Source organism: Leopardus geoffroyi, chromosome E2 (assembly GCF_018350155.1).
Source record: "Leopardus geoffroyi isolate Oge1 chromosome E2, O.geoffroyi_Oge1_pat1.0, whole genome shotgun sequence".
Taxonomy (NCBI): Eukaryota; Metazoa; Chordata; class Mammalia; order Carnivora; family Felidae; genus Leopardus; species Leopardus geoffroyi.
Window position 1 is genome coordinate 1163459 of NC_059335.1, and position 26348 is coordinate 1189806.

The following is a 26348-nucleotide window of genomic DNA, read 5'->3' on the forward strand; positions in this document are numbered from 1 at the left end:
TCTAAACAAATGAAAGCTTTTTTGGAAGTTACTTATGTTTTTAAGTAATCTCTACACTCAGTGTGAGGCTCAAATACAGGAACCTGAAATCTAGTCACGTGCTCTTCCAACTGAGCCAGCCAGGCACCAGCAAAAATAGTTATGTGTTTGCATTTACTTATTTTGAGAGAAAGAGCATGTGAGCAGGGGAGAGGGACAGAGGGAGAGAATCTTAAGCAGGCTCCACCCTGAGCACGGAGCCGGACGCAAGGCTCAGTCTCACGACAGTGAGGTTATGACTGGAGCCGAAATCAAGAGTCAGACAGTTAACTGACTGAGCCACCCAGGTGCCCCTAAAGTTTTTAAATTAAAAACAAAAACAAGGCGCGCCTGGGTGGCGCAGTCGGTTAAGCGTCCGACTTCAGCCAGGTCACGATCTCGCGGTCCGTGAGTTCTAGACCCGCGTCAGGCTCTGGGCTGATGGCTCAGAGCCTGGAGCCTGTTTCCGATTCTGTGTCTCCCTCTCTCTCTGCCCCTCCCCCGTTCATGCTCTGTCTCTCTCTGTCCCAAAAATAAATAAATAAACGTTGAAAAAAAAATTTTAAACCAAAAACAAGTAAACATGAAACAACACATTGAAGTGACAGTTAGTAGCCCTGGATTTTACTTCCCATCCTGCAAGTCACTTCCGCTTCTTGGGCCCTAATTTAATTATCTGCAAAGGAAGGAAGTAGGCCTTGTGTTTTTTTCAAGGCTTTTTTGCGTTCCCTCTTTCTGTGGTAATACTAATTGTTTCTACTTTAAAGCTACAAAGGCCTATCTCAATCTTTGTAGCATTTGTCTACTACATCAAATAAAATGGAATAACACACACATTAATAATGGCTACTTAAAAAGACAAGAAAGTTTTACGTTTTAAATATCTTTTAAACAATTTAATTCAGGCATAACTGTCCTCAACTGCTCATATCTAGAACGTATGTTTTGTCCTTTTCATGCTTACCGTATTAAAAGCTTCCTTCTGTCCTTTTGAGTTTATCCTCCTCACCATATGATATTACTCATAACATGACATATTCTACCCATTATAATGGCATTTCCAAGTATATTCCCCAAACGGAGAAGGCTATCATTTTATGGTCATTCTTCACTCATCTACCCTCATCCACTTAGGAGTTTAAATTTGATCCCAGACGTGATGTCATTACTCACCTAATCCCTTCAGAATGTGTTTCTAAGATGGAAATGCCCTTGTATGACTCCAAAAACTTTATTACACACAATCAAAATATTTGAAACTATGATATATCATTTTAAGTGCTGGGGTTTGTCAGTTGTGCTCCTTATTTAATGCAGATTGGTTCCAATCAGGATGGAAAATTTAGCCTTAGGCAAGTATTAGGTAAATCTGCAAGGCTTCTAACCTATATGTACCACGACCATTTGTTAGCTTTTATTGTTCACTTGATAAAGTGCTCGGCCTTTTGTCTATTCGAATTTGCTACAGTGTAGATGCGGCTTCTTGACTCCATGCCCAGCCTCCTCCCGTATTTTGTATTTCGAGTCCAAGAGCTTGGCTCAACATCATGCAACATGAGGGAAACGCACCTATACCACGGTGAGATACTGCTACACGTGTACCAACTGGGTTCACATTTAAAAAGACTAACCGTACCCACTCCTAGCAGAGATACCAGAGAAATGGAACTCTCATACACTGCTAGTGGGAATACAAGAGGAAGAATCATTTTAGATGACAATCTGGGGTCCCTTAGAGGCCCTGCATTCCCCCACACGCTGACTCCAGGATTAACACAACAGAGAGGACCCTGTCAGTACGAAGAACTGTATCCAATTTCTGCAGCATTTTTACTTGCAGTAGCTGAACCTGGAAACAAATATCCATTAACCGGAATAAATAAGTAAATAGTGTTGTATCGATAGGACACTCTTCTCAGTGATATAAAAATGAACTGCTCGTACAGGTACCACTGATGAATTCCAAAATAAGTGCCACATGAGGACACCCGAGGAAATGGACTAAAGACTTTAAGACTTCAATCATACAAATTCTAGAAAATGCAAACTCATCTATTATAATGACAAGTCAATGGCTGCCTCGAGGATGGATTATCAGGGAACACAAATAAATATGGGGGTGTGGGAAGGTTTATGGTCATGATCGATGGCTTCATGGGTTACATGAATGTCAAAACATCAAACTGCATAATTTAATGATGGAAACTGCATGTCATTTGTACCTTACTGAAGCTTTAAAAATAAGGTTCACATTAAAAGTCTGGATTGCCATGAACTACTGGGACCTCACGAAAATAAAAAGCCTCTGCACAGTGAAGGAAACAGTCAGCAAAACTGAAAGGCAACCGACAGAATGGGAGAAGATATTTGGAAATGACATATCAGATAAAGGGTTAGTATCCAAAATCTACAAAGAACTTATCAAACTCAACACCCAAAAAACAAGTAATCCAGTGAAGAAATGGGCAAAAGACATGAATAGACACTTCTCCAAGGAAGACATCCAGATGGCCAACCGACACATGAAAAAATGCTCAACGTCACTCATCATCAGGGAAATACAAAGCAAAACCACCATGAGATACCACCTCACACCTGTCAGAATGGCTAACATTAACAACTCAGGCAACGACAGATGTTGGCGAGGATGCAGAGAAAGAGGATCTCTTTTGCGCTGCTGGTGGGAATGCAAACGGGTGCAGCCACTCTGGAAAACAGTATGGAGGTTCCTCAAAAAAATAAAAATAGAACAACCCTACGACCCACAGCAATTGCCCTACTAGGCATTTATCCACGGGATACAGGTGTGCTTTTTCGAAGGGGCACATACACCCCATGGTTTATAGCATCACTATCAACAATAGCCAAAGTATGGAAAGAGCCCAAATGTCCACCGATGGATGAATGGATAAAGAAGATGTGGTGTATATATACAATGGAGCATTACTTGGCAATCAAAAGGAATGAAATCTTGCCATTTGCAACTACATGGATGAAACTGGAGGGTATTATGCTAAGTGAAATTAGTCAGAGAAAGACAAAAATCATATGAGTTCACTCATATGAGAACTTTAAGAGACAAAACACATGAACATAAGGGAAGGGAAACAAAGATAATATAAAAACAGGGAGGGGGGCAAAACAGAAGAGACTCCTAAATATGGAGAACAAACTGAGGGTTGCTGGAGAGGTTGTGGGAGGGGGGATGGGCTAGATGGGTAAGGGGCACTAAGGAATCTACTCCTGAAATCGTTGTTGCACTATGTGCTACCTAATTTGGATGTAGATTTTTAAAAATAAAAATAAAATTTAAAAAATAAAATAAAGTAGAGGAAAGAAAAGAAAAGAAAGAAAAGTCTGGATTGCCTACACCTCAGATAGCAAGTTGGGCCACCATACGGACTCCACCATGTGTGTCCTCATCAGAAGACATAGGTGTCAGCGGCAGGAAAATTAGGTGAGCAATGAAGGTGTTTCCGTGTCATTCAACAAAGACACTGGCTGGGTCAAAAAGGCCTCACTGCTGAACTAAGAGCTCTCTCCTGTCTCTGTCCTCATTTTGCTGCCATCTATAACAGACTTTGGTGAACAGCCCAGAGGGGACACAGGAATCCACAAAACCTTGAGATTATTTTTTCTGACAGGCCCTCAGCTACACAAGACAGACCCTTCTGGAGGTCCTGAGATTTTCTGTACCTGCTCATCCTTCAAGGTCATAGTGCCTAAATACTGTGGATGCCCTTTTCAGAGAGGATCACTCCAGTTTGTTGGTCTCCTGCACTCTCTATTAATCCAATTTGTGTCACAGTGATCATGCCCATGGCCCTTATACTCTTAAAACCAGTGATGCTACCTACAGAATTCAGGACGTCAAGGCCTGTGGCTGTGCTGCCAGGCCTGGGGAATAGATTTCCTTCAAGAGCACCGGACACTCACTATACCATCAATATCCCTTGTGAACAAGACAACAACTTTATGTTGCTTAGAAGCCCTAGAGGTTGTCCTAACAGCCAACAACTGCCGCTCTTCGGGTTAAAACTCTGACCCTACAAAATATCCTGGCATCCAACTATAAATTAGGATCACAGAGTCTTTCAGCCTTCCCTTAAAGTCTTCAAGCAGCCATACAAACTAAACTCTGACTGGAGAGCCACCTTCTGCCGTCACACTGTCCCTTCTAAGGCACACGAATCTGTTCACATGCTCATGCTAGCAAACACAGTTAACTTCATGCACGCACACAGTGAATGGAATCCCCATGATTAACAGTGACTTAAACAGTAAGACCTTTATTATGGTACAAACAAGAGCAATGGGAGGGTGACTGCTGGGTTGGTGACTTGGGAGGCTGGGATTTCCATCTCTAGAGTCACGAGGACAATAACAGCCCTGAGACATGCAGTCCACCTTTTCAATGCACCAACAGTCCTCTAGGCCAAAACTGGGTGAGATCCATGCCCTACCTCCTCAGAGAGGAAAAGTGGGGAAGGAGCAATACTGGGGCTGTTCATGGTCATCTGGGACCTGCCCTGCCACTGGAGCATGGCCCTGGGCAGGTTCACAAAGTACACTGCAGCTGCCACATCCCTGGGGTTCCTGTGGATGTTTAGATGTATGAGGTTCAACACAGGCAAATGGCACCTTCCGAAAGGCTCTCCTCCAGCGCTGTCACACTGAACACCTAAATGCTGTATACCTGCACATTTCAGGTAGGTCTCCCATTTGCAATTTGTCATCTCGGATGAGGTAAGTCCTTTGGCTGAAGGCTTTCTCACAGTCACTGCATTTCTAAGGCCATTCTTCAGCGTGAGTTCTCTGGAGTGCACCGAGGCTAGACTTCAGTCAGCCCCTTCTCCCATCGGCCACATTCCCGGGCCTTCATCTGACGTGACATTGTGGTGTTTTAGGAGCTTGGACACGGACGTTAATATTTCCCACCTTCAAAACTCATAAAGCCTTTTTCCTGGTGTGAGTATTTGAACGGTCACTGAAATGGAAGACACGGGTAAACGTTTCCCAAATTCACCGTACTCCTCAAGCCCTTACCCGGTGTGCACTTTCCGGTGCTTAATGAGGCTGGAGCTATGGCTAAAGGACTTCCCACATTCGCTGCACTCATAAGGCCTTTCTCCAGTGTGAACTCTCCTGTGTTTAACGAGGCTAGAGTTCTGAGTAAAGGATTTTCCACATTCAGCGCACTCGTAAGGCCTCGATCCAGTGTGTACTCTCTGGTGTTTTAGGAGACTGGAACTGTAAGTAAAGAATTTCCCACATTCGCTGCACTCGTAAGGCCTCTCTCCAGTGTGAACTCTCCGATGTTGAAGAAGCGCAGAGCTTTGGCTGAAGGATTTCTCACATTCGCTGCACTTATAAGGCCTTTCTCCGCTGTGGACTCTTCGGTGTTCGATGAGGCTGGAATTCTGAGTAAAGGATTTTCCGCATTCGCTGCACTCGTAGGGCCTTGATCCTGAGTGAACTCTCTGGTGTTTTATGAGGCTGGAGTGGTAGGTAAAGAACTTGCCGCATTCGCTGCACTCGTAAGGCCTCTCTCCAGTGTGCACGCTCCGGTGTTGAAGGAGCGCAGAGCTCTCGCTGAAGGACTTCCCGCATTCGCTGCACTCGTACGGCCGTTCTCCAGTGTGAATTCTCCGGTGTTTAATGAGGTTGGACTTGTTGCTAAATAATTTCCCACATTCGTCACACTCGTGAGGCCTTGCTCCAGTGTGAACCCTCCGGTGTTGAATGAGGCTGGAGCTTTGCCTAAAGGACTTCCCACATTGCCCACACTCATAAGGCTTTTCCCCAGTGTGCACTCTCCAGTGGTCACTGAGGCTGTAGCTTTTGCTAAAAGATTTCCCACATTCACTGCACATGAAGCATCTCTCTCTGCTGAGGTGTCTGTGGTGTCGAACAAGGGTGTGTCTGCAAGTGAGGTCCTTGGCGCCCTCTCCCGAGGTGCACGGAGTTCTCCTTCCGCGAGAGGCCGCCCCGCACTCAGCTCTCCTGTCTGACTTCACCCTGGTGTGTGTGGCCCGATCCTGGAGGAATCTCGAGCTCACAACCTCGCCACAGGAAAAGGGCTTCCCGGACACACAGAACGTGTAGTCCTTCCAAGAAGAGGCTCCGCCCCTGTTGCTCCCGACGCATTTCTCTCCAGTGCGCTGCTGCTGGTGCGCAAGGTCTGTGTCGAAATACCCCTGCTTGTCACACGCCCCCATCTTGTGCAGTTTCTGTCCACCAGGCGTCGCGTGGTGCTCGGTCGAATGTAAAAGTTCCCTCAAGTCCGGGACACACACCTCACGAGGGGGGGCCTTCTGGGAGGACACAGCCGCCTGGGAAGTCCTGCCCCGTGACACTCCTTGTACAGAAACGCTCTGCTCGGGTGCCTCCTCGTCCCCTGCTCCATGCCAGCAGCCTGAAAGCAGGAAATGCTGGTGAAGCGCGGGCTGACTTTGACGGGAGGGAGGCTCGTACACGAGCTACAAATGTGAGGCCCACAAACCCGGGAACCCATGCACGGGCCTGTCTGCAGGACCACAGGGTTGGCGGAGGTGGAGGACGGGGCTGCTTAGCAGTAGTGGGCACAAAGAACACTGAATGAGAGAGGCCTTCCGAGATGAAGGCCAAGCAAGCGGCGGGACAGAGAGGAGGCACAAGGTCTACAATTCAGTCCTCTGCAAACAGCTTTCCAAAGGAATTTATCGTGGTGACACCAATGCCGTGCAGAAGGGTGTGTCAAGGCTCAAGGAAACAGGACTGTGACAGGGCAGGTGGTGTTCAGGGACAGCTTAAGAACACGGCCACACCTCATGACAGAATACACAGCGGCCACTGTGCAGAGTGCTGCAGGTGGAGTGGTGAGAAAAACCGGTGCCATATGGAGCCCAGAGCTGTGACGCTCACCCCGGGCTGGAAGTGAGAGTAGAAGTGACAAGTAACAGGGGTGACATTCGGCAAAGCGCCATAAAAGGGCAAGGAAGGCCAGAAATGAAGTACGGCCACTGGCTTCAAAGTACTAGTCAAAGAGAATAGGCTTTGGGGGCAATCTGAACCCAACACTGACGTCGTCTTCCTCCAGGTGCCACTCTGCAGGGCCTGGCTGCCTCTGAGCCATCCTGTGGGTGGGTCACCGGACCTACTGTGACCCACCACAGGCTCCCCGATCCAGCCCCACTCCCACCACGAGCAAGGATATGGCACCTTCGTGATACAGGTACTAAGGAGAAGGAGCGGACCGGTGAGTGGCCACCAGCAGCCTAGAACAGCCCAGCGCATGACAGCCTATGGGAAAGAGAACTAAAGAGTCCCCGGACAACTCTGGAAGGGGGTCTCGTGAGAACAGCCCGTGGTCCGTGGAAGCAGTAACTCTGGCGGAGAAAGCAATTGCGGGCACGGGCAGGCACGGCGAAGCGTCAGCTAGAGAAGGCAGCTGACCTGGAGCATGCAGATGCCTTGCACGTGGACGAAGTCACCCAGGCAGGAGGAGGGTAGTGAAGCTGGTGTCCATTAGGTCCACCGCGAGACTCCACCCCCTTCCCTGCACGTCAGCAGGAAAGCCGGTCCCACTCCAGGAAGGAGGGCAGTGCACAGACCCCAGCCTTACCTACTACAGCACCCACCCAGGGAACTGGGGAAGGAAGCAGTGCTCGTGGTCCCAAAGTAAAGACAGACTGCTGCCGGGGACATGGGGAGGGCAGAGACTAGCCCAGGGCACAGGGGTGGGTTCGAGGGTCTTACCCAAGGAGGTTATATGGGCCAAGGTCTCCAGCATCACATCCTGGTACAGACATCTCTGAGCCTCGTCCAGGAGACCCCATTCCTCCCCGGAGAAGTACACGGCCACGTCTTCAAAGGTCACCCTGCCCTGGCATGATGGGGACAGATGAAACCACAAAAAGCCCCTTTCCCCAGATCCACAATCCCTTCCCCCACCCACCCCTAATCCATGCCCATCCTCCCCCATTCTCCCAACTCAGAGGAGGACCCAGGCCCCAGTGCTGGCAGCCAAGGCGCTCTTCCCTCCTCATGGGCCCACTGATCACAGGGTTCTGCCGACACAAGAGGCACGTGGACAAGTACGATTCCGAGTGGTGGACCTGGCAGAGAGGTTCCACCCACTCACGCCAGGCTATTCTTCTGTGGCGGCCACGGTCACATAAGTCTCGATACCAGGTCCCCAGGCCATCAGGCGTATTCCCTCCCTAACTACACACAATTCTGGAAACTGGATCTCACAACCCCATGCCCATGGTCAACACCGCCTCAGTGTCCCACGCCGCAGAAAGGTCTCCGGCCTCCCCATATGTGACTTGTATTGTAATCACTTCCTCTTCATCCCACTGGTGAGGGCGGGCGTCCCATCTTAGGGCAATGGGATGACTAAACACACGGCACCCGACCCCGTACAGAGGAGACGGACAGCACTTTATTACCCACAGGTATTCACCGCCTGGGACAGGAGGACACTGCACCCAGACGGGCCCAGAGCGTGGTTGTTGTGTTCTGAAAGAGCGAACAACCAGGAGCTGAGGGATGCAGGCTTCATTGGATAGAGAGGGTGGGGTGCCTCCTGCTTTGCCAGAGGACGTGATTGGCCCGTCTGAGTCCCTCCACGGGCTGGCAGGGAACTGAAACCCACACGAAGGGCTAAGCAGCACACGCACCTTCGAGGAGAAGGCTGTGTGGTCCGGAAGGCCGTGTGGCACACACAGAGATGGGGCGTCACGGGGTCTTCGCTCTTGGCCTCACACCACAGTGAACACCAGCTTCCAGAGCGTGCTCGGTAGAGACAAACAGGATCCAACGCCACTCTAGACCTGCCGTGGTTGCCACTAGTGGTGGCGGCCCCAAGATCCGTCTGTGCAGGCCACCCTGCCTCAGACCGGCAGGACCTAGTGTCTGTCACAGGTGACCAGGTCAGCAGGTCACAGGCGACCTTACCCTCCAGCATGAACGAACCCTCCCCCCTCGCCCCGGCCGCACCAAAGTCCTCACACATCCTGGCAGAGTTCGCAGAGTGGAGAAGCTCCACGGGCTCAGGCCTGACTGTTGTCCTCTTGCTCTTGTCACTCCTCAGCCTCTGCATCCCTCTCGCGTCTACTCTTCTGCCAGAAACCGTGGCCACCTGCCCGCGCCTCCTGTCCCCACGCACTCTCCCTTCCCGGCCATTACATCTCTCATCTCTCAAGTCACACCATCACCCAAGTATCGAGCCCGAACTCCCTTTCTCCCCCCTGCTTCCTGGCACCATAATCGCTTTACCAGCATAACCAGAAGACTGCTCCTCGCAGATGTGACCCCCAGCTCACTCGCCTGGGCCCACACAGCAGCCACGATATTTGTAGAGGTCTCCCTTCTGAACCCCTCCCCAGATTTCCGGAGCTGTGTGCTGGCTGCCTACTTAATGCGTCCACGCAGTGCTCCCTAAACATCTCCCGCCCACACATCACTCAAACTACCAGCTTCCTCATCTCCGTTGGCTGAGCTTCATCCCCACGTCCATGTGAACAAAACCCTGGAAGTATCCCCGAATCCTCGTCTCACCCCGTGACAGGGTGAAACATTAGAAAATAGAGTTGTCACTTCTTAAAACACACATCCCGACTCCAACGACCTGTAAGCCAGGGCCCCGGTCCAATAACCCTCACCGAGACTATGACAGTAGCCTCCTCCCTGAACCCGCAGTCTACACTTCATGCCATAGCGGGGTGGATCCCATGAGGCCCTTGGTGATGTCACGTCCCTGCTCACTTCCAAGCTTCCCATTCCCACCACAAGAGACACCCAACTTCTCAGGCGGTCGTTCCGGTCCTGACTCCCGTGCCCCTGCTCCTTGTTCCCAGCCGAAACAAAGGGACCGCTCGTTTCCTGAATAGTTCCGGCTGGGTGTTAACTCCAGCGTGGGCACACCTCGCTACCAGGTCCTGGGACCACCGTCCCCACACCGATTACCACAAACGGAAACACCTTCGTGTAACTCCTGGCACGGGCCTGGGGTTTCTCCAGGGTCTCCAGACCCCAAACTTGCGGAATGGCACCTAAGAGTCCCGGGGACACGACAATCCCGGACAAGGGGGCGGGGGGCGGGGCCAATGAGGGACTGGGGCCCCGCCCACCTGTTCGTGTCGGTTCCAAAAAACGCCCCTGCGGCCCCGGGACATGGGGGCGTGTCCAGCCTTGGACGCGGGAGGCCACGGCGGCTTCCAGGGATCAAGGCTCCCCGAACTCTTGCCGGCCCTGAAGACTACGACTCGACTCGGCTGGCAGTTCAGCCTCTGTGCCTCAGTGCTCTGCATCGCCCCTCTTTACGTGCCCCTCCCCTGCAGCCCGCTCCCGCACCCCGTCACGCCGGCGCTGAGACACGGGGCCCCCGCCCGCGAGCGCCTTCCCGGCCCGGACACCGGACCTGGGCCGCAGGGACGCGAGCAGGCGCCCCGCGTTCGGGCCTCGAGGGTCTGGGTGGGGGAGGGCGGGGAGGGCTCTTGGGGCCGCGCGGTTACCTCAGCCGGGTCCCTGGGCGCGGCCACCGCCATCGGACTCTGTGGGTGGGCGGTGGTCACCCGGGCGGGCGGTCCCTGTCCCTCTCGGGTCGGGGTGGCCCGGGAGACGTGGCGACCCCGACCCTTAACGGTTCAGCAGGGTTGGCGCCTCCTCTCGCACCTTCTTGGGCCCGTTATGTCAGTGTGGAAGCGGAACTCCGGAACCTGTTACCAGGTGAGCAAAACTAAGAGCGCCAACATGGCCGCCCTCAGCGACAGCCGGAAGTCCCGCCCCGTCGATCGGGCTACACGGGAAGTCTCCTGTATTGAAGCTCTCATTGGAGAGCGACGCTGCCGCTTAGGCTCTGGGCTTTCTGGGTAAAGTAGTCTCCACAATTCCGAGCCCGCGGATCAAGGGCCTCTTAGGGAAAGAGCCACCAAGGTCCCTGCTTGGAGGGGCGAAGGGAAAAGGCATATTCTGCTCGGCTTCTCTTCTCCTTTGAGAGAATGTAATCGTATATCTGCAAAGGCTCTCTGCTGCTGATCACCTACGTGTCTGGACACAATTTTCACACCCAGCGAAGCTCAGCCTGCTCCCGGAGCCTAATACATCGTTGCCGATGTTTCGAGGGCTACAAGGAAAATAAACAAGTTGTTCCATGGAGTCTTTGAGATGAAAGATGTGTGCACGACCAGTGGAAGCTAATAAACAGTATCCTATTTCAATTCACTGTCTCATAATGGTCCCACTGTTCGTTGTATTACCCCTGAACAATAGGCACGTGAGCAGACAGCCCCTACGCTCTTGACCTGCCATGCATGGCCACAACAACCCATGACCATGGAGTTGGTCAGATCACTTTTACGAGACACTACCATACTTGGCTCAGTCTTACTCTTACGAAGGCCCTGGGTCGTGCTTCCACACTCCCTCTCCATGTCCACATCACTCTTTTTTGCCACATGTCTCACAACTGTGCTGCCACACTACAGCCCCATCCTACCCATTACCATAGTCATCTTCTTGGCCTCCCTACTTGTTACTCAGCATATGTGGCCCAGAAAATGCTTGGCAGTTTGAAAGAGGATCCCAGACTATTATGGTCCCCACTGACAGAGGCAGCCTTGAGTCCTATTATGAAGGCCTCCCTCCATGTTCCTTGCCTCAACCTTATTACCAACAGTTAAATCAGAGTTCAGATACCCGTGGCTCTCCTCCAGTTGCACTGCACTCGATGTCAGCGCAGATCCCTACAGGGGGCTCAGGGCTCAATCTCATGAACCATGAGATCATGACCAGAGCTGAAATCAAGAGTCAGAAGCCCAAGTGAGCCATCCAGGCCCCCCCTCTCGTTTTTACTGCATCTTAATTGCCTTAGTTCAGAATAATTCCATGTTGAGTGATTTTGTGGAGTGATGGGAAGAGGACCTCTAGTTCCACTGGTGGAGTCAGAGCTCCACAAAAGAACTACATAAATGGTGAAGAGAATGTCAAAGAGCCCTAGGGACCCTGAAAACAAAAAGCAGAGGGAAGACACTAGGATTTGGGGCAACTTTAGATTGGGCAACCCAGAAAGGGCTCTAAGAGGAGGGGATAATGCAGTGAATCTGGAATAACGTTCAGGAGGGGCCATGTGGACAACAAATGAATAAAACATTCAAATCTTGACAGTGATTAGCGCCACAATGAGAGAAAACACAGGGCCTCTTGGGTGTTTACATCCAAAAGGACACCTCATTTCTGCAATTATCATGGCCAAATAGTTTAACGGATTCACTTTCCAAAATTAACTAATTGCCTTAACCAGAGAAATGGATTGTCATGTACTGGTTTGGTGCAATTTCAAATCCAACTGCTTTTGACTAAGTGAAGTTGCTGCACCAGCCCTGGCTCGCATGTGTACAAAGACCTAGTCATATTGAAATCAGGCTGTGCCTGCGCATAATCGTTACCTTAGAGTATGTGCAATGATACGTAGAGTTTTTGGAAATCCACGCATGTTCCCAGAACCTCACTTGAATATTTAGTGCCCAAATTATAACCACCTTTCAGAATCAGAGCCCCATATACACCCGGCGGAACTCCGGTCCTCCTGACTGCACATGCTCTCCCTCGTCCTTGAGGTGGTACTTTTCACCTTGCAATAACTTTTTCTGTTGTTTACTCTCACTCGCCCTTGAATTCTTTCTTGCCAGGAAGTCAAGAGCCCAGCACCAGCTGGTGCTTGAGGTTTTAGGGCCCGAGAACTCTCCTAGTTTCCAATATGACACCCAGGGAGGGAGATTGCTAGCATTCCCAATAAAATAGCAAGGCAGTGAGGGGACCTGCTTCAGGTCACAGCCCCAGTGAAGGGCTCAGGCGGATTGCACACTGAGGTCTCTGATCTCTGCAGCTGTGTGCTTCTCTGCGGTTCCCTCCATGCAGATGACACAGGGACAGTGGGGTTGGGAGAAACTGCACTTCATACTTCCACACTGTGTCCCATTGGATTCCTCACTGGGAACTTAGCACATGATCTCTGGCCTGGATTCAGGACTTTAGGTTGGGAGTGACCCTCCAGGGCCCTCAGACTTAACATAACGGTTAGAGGAAGACGAAGTTTCCAGGAAAAACCCTCCTCTATATTAGGACACTAAATACATGAGGGTAGGGTTGGGGGTCTAATGGAAAATGGCCCTGGAAACCCTCCACTTGCCTGCCCCGATGTATCAGTGCCACTGCAGCCACAGGAACTAGTGGTCAGAGGGGCCAACCAGAACAGGTGGCACAGCCTGAGCAGAATCCAACCCAGGTCCTGCAAAAGGATAGAGACTGGTTTCTTCTTCCTCACTCTCCTTTCCGGCTCACTCTCAAAGAGCATCCTCATTGGGTCACAATACAACAGGAGATGGGATGACTCAAAAATTTTGTCCCAAGCAACCAGAAGGATGGATTTGCTCTTGGCTGAGATGTTGAGACTGAGTATAGAGGAGGTTTGGAGGAACTATCAGGACTTTAGAAAACTATATATTCCCTTTTATATATCTATTAGACCATGGGTTAAATTTCAATACAATTAAGAAATAGAGGGGGGGCATCTGGGTGGCTCAGTCGGTTAAGCATTTGGCTTCATCTCAGGTCATGATCTCATGGTTCCTGGGTTCCAGCCCTGTAACAGTCTCAGTGCTGTCAGCACAGAACCTGCTTCGGATCTTCTGTGCCCCTCCTTAGTCTCCCACTGCTCGTTCTCTCTCTCTCTCAACTAAATAAATAAATAACTTAAAAAAAAGTTTTAAAAAGAAATGGAGGGGCGCTAGGAATTGATATCAGATATCAGATATCAAATCAGGAATTGATATCAGTTATTAATTAGTTGGGGAAAATTTTTTTTCATAAGAGTATTACAATATTTGGAGATTTCACTGAAAACATTAAAGGAAAATTTCAGCTCCCATCTTAGAGCTTAATATAAAGTAGAAACATTTTTAGCTCTTAGAACTAGTAAATAAAGATTCAAATGTGAGGAAAAACAAATCTCCGATATAAATGTATTATAGTAGGTTTTTATAATCTTGAACTGGACAAACCATCAGTAAGTGTGAACAGGAATAGGGGCGCCTGGGTGACTCAGTCAGTTAAGCTTCCAACTTTGGCTCAGGTCATGATCTCAAGGCTCATGAGTTTGGGCCTGAGTTGGGCTCTGTGCTGACAGCCCAGCCTGGAGCCTGCTTCGGATTCTGTGTCTCCCTCTCTCTCTGCCCCTCCCTGCTCATGGTCTTTCTCTCTCTCTCAAAAATAAACATTAAAATTTTTCTAAGTGTGAATAGGAAGACATAATAATAATTGGCATATTCAAATCCATAAAAGTAAAAATTTGCTTAAAAGTGGAATGTAACAAAACATAACAAAAACAAATTAAAAATAAAAATGTAAAAAAATTATGTGTGAGATCACCTGGGTAGCTCAGTCATCTACACATCCGACTCTTGATTTCTGCCAAGGTCATTATCTCACCGCTTGTGAGATAGAGCCACTTGTTGGGTTCCTTGCGCTGACAGTGTGGAACCTGCGTGGGATTCTCTCTCCCTCTCTCTCTGCCCCTGCCCTGCTCATGCTCTCTCTCTCTCTCTATCTCTCGATCTGTCTCTCTCTCACTCTCTGTCAAAATAAATAAATAAAATGTATGTGTGAGAGGTCATAACAGACTGTGTTATCTCAGAGCTGTAACTAATCACATTGGTAAAACACCAAATAAGACTGGCAATGTATGTGGATGGTAAATCTTTTTTCTTTTTCTTTCTTTTTTTTTTTTTTTTTTTTTGAGAGAGAGAGAGAGGGAGTGAGCAAGAGTGTGAGCAGGGGAGAGGGGTAGAGGAAGAGAGGGAATCTTAAGCAGTCTCCACGCCCAGCATAGAGCCCAACTCAGGGCTGGATCCCACAATCCTAGGAATAACGAATGACCTGAGCTGAAATCAAGAGTCAGAGGCTTGGGGTGCCTGGGTGGCTCAGTCAGTTAAGTGTCTGACTCTTGATCGTAGCTCAGGTGGTGATCTTAAAGTCGTGGGATTGAGCCCAGTATCAGGCTGTGCACCGAGTGGAGCCTGCTTGGGATTCTCTCTCTCTCTCTCTCTCTCTCTCTCTCTCTCTCTCTCTCTCTCTCCCCCTCTCTCTCTGTCCCTCCCCCCCAATAAAGAAATAAACTTAAAAAAAAAAGTCAGAGGCTCAACCTGATAGGGTTTGGGGGTGATGGTGGGGCTCAGAGCCGATGGCCAAGAAAGAATTCTTGAAAACGTCCTTGGTGCAAAAAGGTGATTTTATTAAAACACGGTGACAGGACTGTGCAGAGTGCTTTATACTGTGGAGTTGGGGGAGGTAAAGCCAAGAGGGAGTTTCTTAAAGGTATTTCCATATGCTAAAGAGGATTTACAGATTAGGGGAATCCCAGCTATTGTCAAGCTAAGATTGTTTTCCCCTCTAGCAAAGCATTATCATTAAGACAGTAGGGAGTTCCTAGAGATTAGGCCATTGATGAGATATTTGTAAAGTGATGGAGACTCTATCGGTTTAAGCGTTTGTTTTTTGTTCTTTCCTTTCTTCTTGGGCAACCAGGAGGGCCTGAGGAATGTCACACATATCCCACCTGGGAGTGGGGGTGGGGTTGTGCTAGCTTGTACTTGGCCTTCAGCTTGCCTTATGGTCCCTCATCAAACCGACCAAGCCATCCAGGTGTACCCTGTGAATGGTAATGCTTAGAGGAAAAATAATGATAAACACATGAAAAATGTCTAAGAAATGCTAATTAGAGTGAAAATAATATTGTATGTTTTATTTTTTTTTCCTTTTTAAAAATTTTTTTTTAACGTTTATTTTTGAGACAGAGAGAGACAGAGCATGAACGGGGGAGGGTCAGAGAAAGAGGGAGACACAGAATCTGAAACGGGCTCCAGGCTCTGAGCTGTCAGCACAGAGCCTGACGCGGGGCTCAAACTCACGGACCACGAGATCATGACCTGAGCCGAAGTCGGACGCTCAACCGACTGAGCCACCCAGGCGCCCCACATTGTATGTTTTAAATATAACATGTATCACTTACTGAAATTCTATTAAAGGTAAGTTTCCTCTGAAAGAAATTGTGCACAAACATTCTTGCCTCAAAAATAAAGGAACAACAATTCATCACATATCATCTGTAATTTGCAGTACTAAAAGTGTCCAGAAAATTTAAAGGTGCTTGAAAAACACTCAGAGAGCAGAATACATAAAAATACATACGATATAATTACCTAATCTTATGTTATTGTCCTTTTTAAACTCAGTAACATTAAAAAAATTTTTTTTTACATTTATTTTTTTTGAGAGATAGAGACAGAGCACAAGTGGGGGAGAGGCAGAGAGAAAAAGTGACACAGAATCCGAAGCAGGCTCCAAGCTCCAAGCTGTCAGCACAGAGCCTGACGCAGGGCTCGAACTCACAAACCATGAGATCATGACCTGAGCCAACATTGGACGCTCAACCGACTGAGCCACCCAGGCACCCCAGACTCAGTAACATTTTAAACATGTTTTTCCAGGATATTAAATTTAGAAATAATTGAAACAAAGCACTAGGGGTTTCTTGAACTTATATTTCAATTATTTTCAGTATATTATATGTAATAAATAACCAAAATAAAGAGACTGTGTCTTTTGATAAGTAACCATGGGAACAGAATTGTAAATATGGCAGAACATATCCCACTAGCAATGACCTTCCATATACCGTGCATATTGACTAGTAAGATTTTTAAAACAAATGGAACCAATACTCAATCCAGCAAACAGGTTAGATAAAGGCAAGTCAATGGATATTTCACTGAATATTTTTTTTAAAGAGTTGATGTTTTTTAAAGTTTATTTCTTTATTTTGAGAGAAACAGAGAGAGAGAGAGAGCGAGCAGGGGAGGGGCAAAGAGAGAGAGAGGGAGAGAATCTCAAGCAGGCTCTGTGCTTTCAGTGCAGAGCCTGACTCAGGGCTCCATCCTGAGAACTGTGAGATCATGACCTGAGCCGCGATCAAGAGTTGTAGTCTTAACTGACTGAGCCAGCCAGGAGCCCCAATTTTACTGAATATTTATAAATATTTATAAATTTATAACTGAGGGTGAAATGTGTCTTGTGGATCCTTACGAATTTAGAAGTGTCCATTGCCTTGGGTTGGAAGGTTGAAGGGAGGAGTGGGTGAGTATACCAGAGGGAACTGTTAAGAAAAGAGACAAGGGGGGGCGCCTGGGTGGCGCAGTCGGTTAAGCGTCCGACTTCAGCCAGGTCACGATCTCGCGGTCCGTGAGTTCGAGCCCCGAGTCGGGCTCTGGGCTGATGGCTCGGAGCCTGGAGCCTGTTTCCGATTCTGTGTCTCCCTCTCTCTCTGCACCTCCCCCATTCATGCTCTGTCTCTCTCTGTCCCAAAAATAAATAAACGTTGAAAAAAAAATTTTTTAAAAAAGAAAAGAGACAAGGAGCCCCAAATAGAGTCACTTGTCCTAAGCCCGTGTCATCAAACTAACACTTAATACCTAACTCAATTTTGGTTTCAACCTCTCCCAGGTGTGGAATCTTAAGCTGGTCAATCTGGAATTACCTGGTCGGCACTAGTGAGGTAATCTGCCTGATAGAGCTCTACTGTCCCCCAAAGGAAGGTAACCTTGCCTGAAACAATCTACTTTTTGTTAGTAACTTCCTTGTCCTATCCCTTCTGCCTATAAAAGTATTCCAGTTTGTACAGCTCCTTGGAGCTCCTTTCTATTTACTGGATGGGATCCTGCCTGACTCATGAATCACTGAATAAAGCCAGTAAGATCTTTAAAACTTACTCAGTTGAATTTTGTTATGTAACAGATCAAAACCTCAAAGCTATACACGAATGAATTTGTCTAACATTTTATAAACCCACTTAAGATTGAAATGAGACATTGAAGAAATCATGAGTGGAATGAAATATGTAATAGACTAGAAGAGTGAAGCAAAATAAAAGAAGGGGAAAGGGAAATTGGAGGACCAAGTTGGAAATGAAATCATAGAATGAATTGAAATAACGAGAGAAATCGGCAGATGTGGTATGGAAATTATGAAAGTTCATTTGATTCAGAGAGCACATTATGATGTTGCCAGACTGGGGTCCTTGGACACAGCAATGGTAGAAACAAAGCTGGACCCACAATTTAAAGGCACAGAGAGGGTTCCTGGGCAGCTCCGTCGGTTAAGCATTACACCCTTGATTTCAGCTCAGGTCGTGATGTCACGTGTTGCGAGTTCGAGCCCTGAGTCGGGCTCTGTGCTGGCGGAGCAGAGCCTGCTTGAGACGCTTTCCACCCGAGGCTTTCCAGGTCATCGGTGTCCCCGCGGGCCATCTTGCCCCCTCACCATCATCAGTAACGATTTCTCCCCTCAGAGGGAGAAAGCCTAAATATGGCTTCTGGGTGACACTTCCACTCTGTGCCCCCATATGAGCTGTCACCCGGTTATCATTGTCAGTATTGTGGAGGTTGTGAGGCCTTGAAGGACTGAGAGCCGCCGCTGAAGCCTTCGTACCTCCCTGCCTGTAGCTCTTGCCGGAAACCTTAGCCCTGATAGCTCCTCCTCACCATGGTTAGTAAATTGCAAATCGTCCAAACGATGACTGCTGACCCGCTAGAAAGTTCCCACCCCTCCTGTAAAGCCCGCAACTCTCCCACCTTCCTGTCCCAGCTGGGGTGAGGCTTCTCGGCCCTGGGGGCAAGCATTTCTGTGTAGACTTCTAGGCCCCAGCTGGTTTCTCCCTGACCACCCGTGAGTCTTCACGTCTGTGTGGGACTCTGGGCTGTACCAAGGTGTGCACCCAATTTTCTGTTCTTCCACCCGTGCATCGTCACATCTGCAGAGATGGGATAGGTTGTTTTCTCGAAGCCAGACTCTCTTCACACCCATCCCCCTCATCACACTTGGTCCTGGGGGACCGTGCAGTCCTGTATGTTGTTTGGGCGTCCCTAGGACATGCCTGTCTCTTGAGTCTCTGTGAGTACCGGTGCATCTGTAAGCTGCCAGGCTGTGGCGAGATCTAGAAGGGTCCCCAGCACAGGAGGTCCTGTCCCCATGGACTTGGGGGTACACCAGCTTCCTGGCACGTGGCTGTTCACCAAGTTCCCCAAACTTTGTGTGGCACGATTGATCATTAACTCAATCTCTAGCCCCTCTCCACGTCTGGAGGATGGGGTAGAAAGTTCCAAGCTTCTATGCATGGCTTGGTCTTTTTGGTGACCACGCCCCATCCTGAAGCTACTCAGGAGTTGCATCACTGAAATGAAAGACACTCCTATCACCAAGGAAATTCCACAGGATTTAGGGGTTCTGTATCAGGAACCAGGGTCAAAGGCCAAATATTAGAACAAAAGGTGCTTCTAGTGCTGTTATCACTTAAGAAATTACAAAGATGGGGCACCTGGGTGACTCGGTCGGGTAAGCATCCAACTTGGGCTCAGGTCACGATCTCATGGTTCATGAGTTCGAAACCCTCATTGGCCTCTCTGCTGTCAGTGTAGACCCTGCTTCAGACCCTCTGCCCCCCTCTCTCTGCCCCTCCCCCCTTCTTATGTGCACGCTCTCTCTCTCAAAAATAAATGGAAACATTTTAAAAATTAAAGACAAAAAATAAATAACAAGGGTTTTAGGAGCTCTGTGCCAGGAACTGGGGAGCAGAGACAAACATATATATTTTCAGTATTCTTTTTTTTTAAGCATAGGTTCTTCTTTTTTTAATGTTTATTTATTTTGAGAGAGAGAGAGAGAGAGAGAGCATGTACGCCCAAGTGGGAGAGGGGCAGAGAGGGAAGGGAAAAGAGAGAGAATCCCGAGCAAGTCCCATGCTGTCAGCACAGAACCTAACAGTGGGCTTGATTTTACGAACTGTGAGACCATGAGCTGAAATCAAGAGTTGGCCACGTAACCCAGGCAGCCCCCAGCATATGTATTTTGTATTATTTCATAACCCGCCTCACAGAGGTCTTCCCGAACAAAAGCTTTCCCTTGCACCAAGAGGTATGTGCAAGAATATTGACAATAGCAAACCCATGGAGACAGCCCGGGAAAGAGGACGGGTGAATGGGCTTCCCACACAGCAGACCACTATCTGTGGCCACGTAGCTTTCTGTGCTATAGATGCACCGAGAGAAATGTCACGGTTTACCCCACAGAGTACCCCCTTCCATGATTCAAGCCCTTTCTACATGTACCTTCTGGTTTCTCAGTGCGATGGAGCCCCAATACCTGGTCGAAACCGGCTCACGAGTATATTCCAAATAACCAATAAATGTGCTTTTGCCTCAGCTGTGCCCAGAATCTTTTCTTCTCCCCAAACTGCCCTTTCAAACTAGTTCTGCAAACAGACTCCCCATCCCCCCATACCTTCCGTTTCTGGAAGAAAGGAATGCAAAATAGTTGACTTTTTTGGTAATGATTTGTCAATAAAAGAGCATTCGGCAACTTTCCATCACCGATCATATCAGGTCAGCTTAGCTGTTAATGTTCCCAGGGAATTAAAGGAATCTATCACTTGAACATAAAGTTTCCCTTTCAAAGCCTCAGTCCGATTTCTGAGTTTCTGCCTCTGCTCGCCACCTTTTTAGGTACGTGCGGCCCACTGAAGGTGAAGGGTGTGGACAGAGGACAGGGGAGCAGAGGGAAAGCCTCACTTGACCTCTGGGAAGTGCCGTTTGTGTCATAGGGCTGGACGTTCCTGGATTTTAAGGAATAAACACCAACATTACACCTTTATTAATTAATTCAACAGATTACTTATCGGTCATTTGAAATGTGGCAGCCATTTTTCTAGGTACCAGAAATACTTCAGTGAACAAACAAATTCCCTGACCTCCTTAAAGTTATATTTTAATGGAGTAAGACAGGAAATGGAGAATACGCTCAGGAAATTAGAAATTATCTTCCAGGGGCGCCTGGGTGGCGCAGTCGGTTAAGCGTCCGACTTCAGCCAGGTCCCAATCTCGCGGTCCGTGAGTTCGAGCCCCGCGTCAGGCTCTGGGCTGATGGCTCAGAGCCTGGAGCCTGTTTCCGATTCTGTGTCTCCCTCTCTCTCTGCCCCTCCCCCGTTCATGCTCTGTCTCTCTCTGTCCCAAAAATAAATAAACGTTGAAAAAAAAAAAAAAAAAAAAAAAAAAAGAAATTATCTTCCAAACAGAGAAGTACGATGGAAATATACATACTTGCATATACATTGGTGTACATTACATTGGGGCTGCAGCTGAGGAAGCTTCTGGTGTGGAAGGAGCACTTTTGAAGGCCGTTTTCTGGTGAGTCCTCAGGTGGCGGTGATAGGTGGATGACTGGCGGTAGCTTCTCCGGCAAAGGGAACACGCGTAGGGCTTCTCTCCCGTGTGGATTCTCTCGTGAGCCTGGAGGTTGGTTTTGTGGCTGAAGGACTTTTCACACGTGCTGCACGTGAAAGGCTTCTCTCTTGCGTGAGTCATCTGGTGCACGTGCAGGTCTGATGCTTGGAAGAAGCCTTTGTTACACTCGGCACAAATAAATGTCCTCTCATTACTGTGTCTTCTCTGATGGGCTTTTAGCTGAGAGAAATACCTAAAGATCTTGGGACACTTTTCACATCCATATGGTTTGGGGGCTTCATGGGATCTTTCTTGGAGTCCCTCACGTGTGGAGATTCCCTCATTCTGGTGGGTAGGAACAGGCTCAGGGGTGACCTTGACTGGCTGAGAGAGAAACCCTGGTCCCACCTCCATAAGGATATCTTGATAAGGGAGTCCTTTTGGGCACCCCTCCTGGGACCCGGAGATAGCTAGACCTGCTCTTCCAGAGCTGACTGGATTCTTCAAAGAAACACTGTCGTCTTCAGGCCTAGGACAGCCCTCTTCCTGGATAATGAGTAGGGAAGGGGTTTCATTGCCTTGACTAGTAATACCGTCATTTACTTGGTCAATGTTGCCACCATTTTCTTTATCTTTATCTCCTGTGAGGGCAAAAATGTGACTCAGTGAAGTTGTAGCCAGGAAGAAGTCCACACAGAACATTCCTCCGGTACCTTGGCCTGCCCCACTCACCTCGTCCCGTTGCCAGGGAAGTATCCTGGGGAGTACAGGACGGTGTCCCCATGTTCTCTCCTGTTGGGGTTCCTGCTGACAACTGTTTGGTGAGATGAACAATGACTTCTCTTAAGGGCATATTCTCAGAAAAGAGGGCTTCCTGTCCCTGCATGTGGACGTGGACCTATAAACAAAGCCTGATTACTGTGGGGAAATAGATCTCGTGGAAGACCTGCACTCATCAAGTTTCCCAGGATCCCTCTACTGTGTGCTGCCACACCCACTGCTCTGCTCTTATCTCTGCCGGCCTTAAATTTCATGGTAATTTCTCGCTACTGTGCCTTTCCCAATGAGAAAAGCCTAATACTAAGGCTTTCTGAGGGGAGAGCAAGCTTGTGTTAAGGTACTTCTCCCCATTCTTGAGGTTTCTGCTCTATCGTCAACTTCGTAGTGAGCCTTCCTACCATCTCACTGGCTCTAATCAATTTAGATAGTGGCTCTTATATTTCCTCCTGACTAGATGCCTATAAAACATCTGCTTTCATTTTTGCTTTCTTAGCAATGGTAAAGCGTCTCTTTGGTGAGAACTAGTAAGTGGGTCTACAATGACTCTCCTGTCTCTTCTTCCAGGCAACTCCAACAGGTTGTACTTAATCCTTACACACCTCTGCCCTTCACCCCAGGAGTCAAAACCCTTTACTCACTAATGCAGGTGGTTTCATGCCATCGTCAGTTAGATTTTCCATGAATTTCTCCATGTTTCTGCCACTTGTATTCCATTTCTCTTTCAACACGGACCTGTCACTGCAGTGGCCATTGATCATAAACTGTTCCAGGACCAAACGAGAAATAATTTCATCCTTGCTGTGTTTTTCTGGCTGCAGCCATGAGTGAAATAAGTTGTAGAGATTTTGCAGTTCCTCCCTTGCGCATGAGTTATTACTGTTTTGAAATAAACTGAGCTGAGTGCTGGGGAACTCATAGATCTCTTCCCCCTGAATGGCTGGTCCTTGGCTGGGCTTATGCTCTAGGTTTTCTGACCCAGGGACATTCCTAGATGGTTCTCCCTGACATGAAATTCTGGGATCTAAAGCCATTCTTAACAAGAATTCTCAGAGAGATTCAACTTTGGATATTCAATTCGTACTGACTTGTTTCTCTGAAGATCTGTTTCACCAACTGGTAGATACTTGAAGAGTGCCAGCTAGAAATAGAAGAGGTATATAATTAATTTCAGCACCGCCATAATTAAAAAAAAAAATTCAGTTTCAGAGGAGTTTATGGATGAATTCTACTAGACATTTAAGAGAGAAAGAAGTCTAATCCTACACAGACTCTCCCAGAGCATAAAAAAGTGAGAACACTCCCCTTTTAGTTAATAAGTTCAGCAGCTCCCTGATAACAAAATTTTACAAGTGCATTAAAGAAAACTACACTACAGATCAGGATATCTCACGGAAAACAAAGTTTGTAAATCAAATTCAGTGACATATAAAGAGAATAATAGATCACAAAACAAGTGGGGTTAACTTTCTAAATGAAAAGTTGGGTTAAACTAAAAAAATATTGATGTAACTTACCACATGAATAGAATTTAGGAAAATACAATATAATCATCTTCTTGGATACATTAAAAGTGCTTCATAAAAGTCAGTGCTCATTACCAAAAAAGGCCTTTAGTAAGCTAGGAAGGAAGAGAACATCCCTGATATCATAAAGTTCTACAAAATACAGCAAAAATTATCCTTAAAAGTTTTTTCCTTGAAATTGAGAGGTGGAGGGCCACTTTCAACTCTATGCAACATTGGAATACTCTTTTACTGGTAAAAAAGGCAAGAAAATGTATCAAATATCATTACTTATACATTTCCTGATTTTGTTTCCAACAAAGGATCAAATATTCTACAAATCTTAGACAATTTTTGCAAAATGAATTTTTGCAAAATGTCTGATACAAGACCAACTTACCAAAATCAATTGGATTGTATAATAACACAAGCAGCTTAAAATAAAAAAAAAAAAAACCTCAATGATATATATTACCATTAAACATGAAATATCTAAGAAAAACTCCAGTGAAAATGTACAAGTCCTCTACAGAAATACACAATATCAATAAATATCATAGGCATAAAGGACAACTATGTTCACGGATGGCAAGACCCAATTCCAATTGGGAAACATCAATTATCCCCAAGTTTCTCTGTGAACTCAATGCTATACCATTGGAAATCCAGCAAGTGGCTTGTGTTTGTGTGTATGTGTGAAAATTGACAGCTGATTCTAAAATTAGACATAAACAGGCTAAAAATAGCCCAGACAATTCTGAAGAATAATAATATTTCAGGATTTACATAACCACAAAACAAAACTGATTATGAGATTATATTCATTAAGACCATGATCATGGCACAAAGATAGACAGATAAGGAAACAGAACAGAATGTTATCCTGATATGATCGACATCTATACTGTCACTTGCTTTCTATACAACACGACACTGAAATGCATGTGCAGAGAGGAAAGCCTTTTTTTTCTTCAATAAATGGTGTTAGGTCAACTGAATATTCAGAAAGGGGAAAATTAATCCTGACCCCCGTCCTACCCCATTTACAAAAATTAGTTCTAGATGAGTTTTTTAAATCTCTGAAATGTAAAATAAAGCTTCTAGAAGACCGCCTGGAAGAATATATTTAAGAACCTGTAGTAAAAAAATATTTTTAATACAATACAGTAAGAACTCAGCAGGAAAGCTTGGGATTCTCTCTCTTCCTCTCCCTCTGCCCCTCCCCAGCTCACACACATGCTCTCTCTCAAAAACAAATAAACTTAAAAAAAAAAAAAAACTACAGTAACACTCTAAGAAATATCTGCCAGAATGAGAAAAATCATTCTGTCAGCATGGATTGGAATGCCTAGAAGTCTCAATCTCTACTGGTGAGTACTCACTGTGGACAAGTTTTGACTGGTATCTACAAAATGTGCATTTATGTATTCTCCATGATACAGCTCACCAGTATTACTCCAGGGCGTATATTCAACAGAAAAGTCTACTCGTGTGCATCAAAGACATATATGAGAGTGTTTATGTCATCATAATTCACAATATTCCCATGTTGTAAACAATCTAAGTGTCCAACATTAAAGAGGATAGATTATCATTAAATCACAGAGTTATATTTGATAGCGATGTAAATGAATGCAACAGAATAACCACAACCATAATGTTGAATGAAATAATGCAGAAACAAAAAAATTCATTTTGTTTATTCCCATTTATGTTATTTCAAAAGCATACAAGGGGTGCCTAGCTGGCTCAGTCAGTAGAGTATGAAGCCTTTGATCTCAGGGTCATGAGTTCAAACCCCACATTGAGTGCAGAGTTTACTTTAAAAAACAAAACAAAACAAAACAAAACAATTGGTGCCCTGGGTGGTTCAGTGGGTTAATCTGCCAATTTCGGCTCAGGTCATGAACTCACAGTTTGTGGGTTCAAGCGCCGCATCAGGCTGTGTGCTGACAGCTCAGAGCCTGGAGCCTGCTTTGGATTCTGTGTCTCCCTCTCTCACTGCTCCTCTCCTGCTTGCACTCTGCCTCTCTCTCACTCTCTCAAAAATAAATAAACATTAAAAAAAAAACCCACAAAGGGCGCCTGGTTGGCTCAGTCGGTTTAAGCATCCAGCTTGGCCTCAGGTCATGATCTCACGGTTTGTGAGTTCAAACCCGGTGTCTGGCTCTGCACTTGGAGTGCGGAGCCTGCTTGGGATTCTTTCTCTTTCTCCTTCTTTGTCTGCATCTTCCTTGCTCACTCTCTCTCTCTCTCTCAAAAATAAATAAATAAACTAAAAACAAAACAAAAAAAGCATAATACTATCAATATTATTTAGGATGTCGGTTACTTTGGGGAACCACAGTAGATACTGGGATAGGTACACACATGGAGGGCTGCATAGGAGGACCCCATCCCAGAACTAAACAGAATTGTGAGATGTTCTACTCACAGTTTCCGCTGGCAGTATTCCACCTCTTGGTCTGTTTTTTTTTTTTTTAAGTAGGCTCCAAACCCTACTTGGGGCTTGAACTCATGACCTTGAAATTAGGGTCACACATTCTATCGACTGCACCAGGCAGGTGCCCCTCCACCTCTTGATCTTGGAGGTCGTTTATGCAGGAGAGTTTCTTTTTTTTTTTTTTTTTTAATTTTTTTTTCTTTTTTTTTTTTTTTAACATTTTTATTTATTTTTGAGACAGAGAGAGACAGAGCATGAATGGGGGAGGGGCAGAGAGAGAAGGAGACACAGAAT

General features: G+C 46.9%; 4 protein-coding genes and 1 long non-coding RNA gene across 7 annotated transcripts in view; 1 reads left to right on the forward strand and 4 right to left on the reverse strand.

The window, feature by feature from the left end:
- LOC123577872 (zinc finger protein 304-like) overlaps nt 1-26348 on the reverse strand; it is a 573883-nt gene that overhangs the window by 55624 nt on the left and 491911 nt on the right. The gene's annotated exons all lie outside the window — the stretch shown is intronic.
- Nucleotides 4281-10785, reverse strand: LOC123577900 (zinc finger protein 154-like). The gene is made up of 3 exons (XM_045440307.1): nt 10518-10785; nt 7756-7882; nt 4281-6433 (listed from the first exon to the last, which is right to left on the reverse strand). Exons 1-3 carry the CDS (start codon nt 10548-10550, stop codon nt 5061-5063), a joined length of 1533 nt encoding a protein of 510 aa, XP_045296263.1. The 5' UTR covers nt 10551-10785; the 3' UTR covers nt 4281-5060.
- LOC123577970 lies at nt 10627-20760 on the forward strand. The gene is made up of 3 exons (XR_006702181.1): nt 10627-10731; nt 17560-17651; nt 20613-20760. It is a non-coding gene; the product is annotated as an uncharacterized LOC123577970 (long non-coding RNA).
- Nucleotides 21204-23140, reverse strand: LOC123577914 (zinc finger and SCAN domain-containing protein 4-like). 2 transcript variants are annotated; one of them, XM_045440350.1, is made up of 3 exons: nt 22748-23140; nt 22062-22143; nt 21204-21970 (listed from the first exon to the last, which is right to left on the reverse strand). In XM_045440350.1, the coding sequence occupies exons 1-3, from the start codon at nt 23138-23140 to the stop codon at nt 21228-21230; spliced, it is 1218 nt and encodes a 405-aa protein (XP_045296306.1). In that variant the 3' UTR covers nt 21204-21227. The 2 variants fall into 2 exon arrangements, with proteins under 2 accessions (XP_045296306.1, XP_045296305.1); XM_045440349.1 differs by having other exon boundaries at nt 22062-22227.
- Nucleotides 23142-26348, reverse strand: part of LOC123577889 (zinc finger protein 211-like) — a 31937-nt gene continuing 28730 nt past the window's right edge. Inside the window, exon 4 of the mRNA XM_045440275.1 lies at nt 23142-23247. Within this exon, the coding sequence (XP_045296231.1) occupies nt 23216-23247 (32 nt within the window). The 3' untranslated portion in view covers nt 23142-23215. The remainder of the gene's footprint in view (nt 23248-26348) is intronic.

Excerpts from the sequence above, each read along its gene's own strand:
- LOC123577900 (XM_045440307.1), bottom strand. The coding sequence starts at position 10,550 with ATGGCGGTGGCCGCGCCCAGGGACCCGGCTGAG. Across the intron at positions 7,883-10,517 it reads CGCCCAGGGACCCGGCTGAG|GGCAGGGTGACCTTTGAAGA; the intron begins GTAACCGCGCGG and ends CCATCATGCCAG. Across the intron at positions 6,434-7,755 it reads GGCCCATATAACCTCCTTGG|GCTGCTGGCATGGAGCAGGG; the intron begins GTAAGACCCTCG and ends TCCTGCTTTCAG.
- LOC123577914 (XM_045440349.1), bottom strand. The coding sequence starts at position 23,140 with ATGGCTTTAGATCCCAGAATTTCATGTCAGGGAGAACCATCTAGGAAT. Across the intron at positions 22,228-22,747 it reads GCATGAAACCACCTGCATTA|GTCCACGTCCACATGCAGGG; the intron begins GTGAGTAAAGGG and ends CTTTGTTTATAG. Across the intron at positions 21,971-22,061 it reads TTCCCTGGCAACGGGACGAG|GAGATAAAGATAAAGAAAAT; the intron begins GTGAGTGGGGCA and ends TTGCCCTCACAG.